Genomic DNA, 2,033 nt, shown 5'->3' with positions numbered 1-2,033 from the left:
ATGGTGGATGTGACAACACACCCCAACCTAAGTTCCAATAATTTTTGGCGAATGACCAAAGATGTGTGGAGCTTTGCATTATAATGCTGGAAAACAACACCCTTACGATTTGCCAATTCTGGCCGCTTTTCTTCAACTGCATCGCTCAGTTTGGCGAGTTGTTCAACGTATACGTTTGAATTAATCGTTTGGTTTCTTGGTAAAACTTCAAAGTACAGAATTCCTTTATAATCCCACAACTGACCGCATAATCTTTTTTTGGTGAATCTCAGCTTTTGGTGCCGTCTGGGCTGGTTCATCTTGCATCAGCTACGATCTTTTCCCATTAACGTTGTTATAAACTATCCACTTTTGGTCGCCAGTAATCAGTCGTTTCAGGAATGGATCAATTTCGTTGCGTTTCAGAAGCGAATCGCAGATGCTAATGCGTTGCGTCGAATGAATTTCCTTAAGCTGATGAGGGACCCATAAACCGAGTTTCTTGACATAGCCAAGCTGTTTTAATTTTTTTTTTTCAATGCATGTATGCGATACATTGAGCTTCTCTGCAATCTCACGCGTTGTGCTACGACGATCTGAATCGATAATGGCCTTGATATGGGTCCCATCAACTTCAACTGAACGGCCAGATCGTTGAGCATTTTTCAGTGAAAAATCACCAGAACGAAATTCGGCAAACCAATTTTGACACTGCCTTTCTTTCAAGGCTTCATTCCCATATACGGCACATAACTTCTTGTGTGCTTGCGATGCGTTCTTGCCTTTTCGGAAATGATACAATAAAATATGTCTGAAATGCGCGTCTCGTTCTTCCATTTTTACATTGGGATAAAAACGAAACTAAATAACTAATCGATAGAATTTTTTACTAAATTAAAGGTACAAGTCCAAACAACAAGAGAACAATATAGATGAGGTGCTTTGAACACGTTGACAATCACTTAGTTGCCCAATAGTTGACAATTGACGTTAGAACACGATTCGATAGATGGTAGAATTGGCCCTCTCAATTTAATCCTCGAAGCGAAATGAAATTTCGTATGCATCGATCCATTTGATTAGGATAATTTGATACTTTTAATACTTTTCGCTTCTTTGGTAAAAGCGAGAAGTATGAGCGAATCTCAACAGTAAAGTTTCTTACTACAACGTCGTACATATATATGTTAATAATTTATATATGTATACGACGCTATAATAATCTGTTCTGTATAAGTAGGTACTTGTATCATCAAGTTGTCGTATTATTATAACGTCAAATTCGTTGTTAGGAAATCATATCCATTTTATAAAATTTGACATTTTAAAAATTTAATTCTTTTTTAATTAATTAGTACAAAGACTACCAAAACATACTATAATCGAAGATGCGAAATTTTAATTCGATGGCCAAGAACTGCAAAAATCCAGCCAAAGATCGATCGGTTAAAAAAAAATCTGCCGATCGTCAAATTTGTTACGTTTACAATTTCCTTTCAGAATTAGGGCTATGGGAAAATCGGCCTGCTGTTGCTCGTCGAACAAATTCTTCGGCGTGACAAACGCCGAAGTCATAATATTTAAAGCGACGAACCGATCGAGAGACATCGGATTCGATTCGAGTTTTTGGAATGTTACCTGAGGGAAACGTGCGGTTCTTTTAACTGTGCCGCGTGACGAATCGTTCTAGTATCAGTTTCCAGATTCCATATTTTCTGCGTTAAATATCGCGTGGAACTTTGGACCTGAGGTACCTGTGCACGCTCAGCACGGTTTGCAAGATTTTCTTTGAGATTAGGCGAAAAGGCGGGCTCTACGTTTGTTGTTTCGTTTCAACAGCGTCGCCTGTTGCTGCACGTGTGTAGTCGAGGATCGTAAACAAAGTGGAAAGACGAGTCGATTATCTCTGGTGAAAATATGCTTCGTAGTATTTTTCAGAGTTAATTCCTTCGCTGTTGACAGCAAGTAACTGGATAAACTCGTTCGTTTCGCAATGATAAAAGACACAATGCGTTCATAAATATATGGCGAGGGAAGTGTCGAACTTTCCCGAG

The 2,033-nt window shown here is 38.7% G+C and overlaps 1 protein-coding gene across 1 annotated transcript; it reads right to left on the bottom strand.

The window, feature by feature from the left end:
• Positions 1 to 279: 279 nt before the first annotated feature.
• On the bottom strand, positions 280 to 858 carry LOC117235836 (histone-lysine N-methyltransferase SETMAR-like). Its single transcript, XM_033498202.1, has one exon. The coding sequence runs from the start codon at positions 814 to 816 to the stop codon at positions 310 to 312; it is 507 nt and encodes a 168-aa protein (XP_033354093.1). The 5' UTR covers positions 817 to 858; the 3' UTR covers positions 280 to 309.
• Between the last annotated feature and the right edge of the window lie 1,175 nt (positions 859 to 2,033).

Source organism: Bombus vosnesenskii, unplaced genomic scaffold, assembly GCF_011952255.1.
Source record: "Bombus vosnesenskii isolate JDL3184/JDL3185 unplaced genomic scaffold, Bvos_JDL3184-5_v1.1 scf7180000013320, whole genome shotgun sequence".
NCBI lineage: Eukaryota > Metazoa > Arthropoda > Insecta > Hymenoptera > Apidae > Bombus > Bombus vosnesenskii.
Note: the sequence above shows the minus strand (reverse complement) of the source record. Positions and strands in the feature narration are given on the sequence as shown.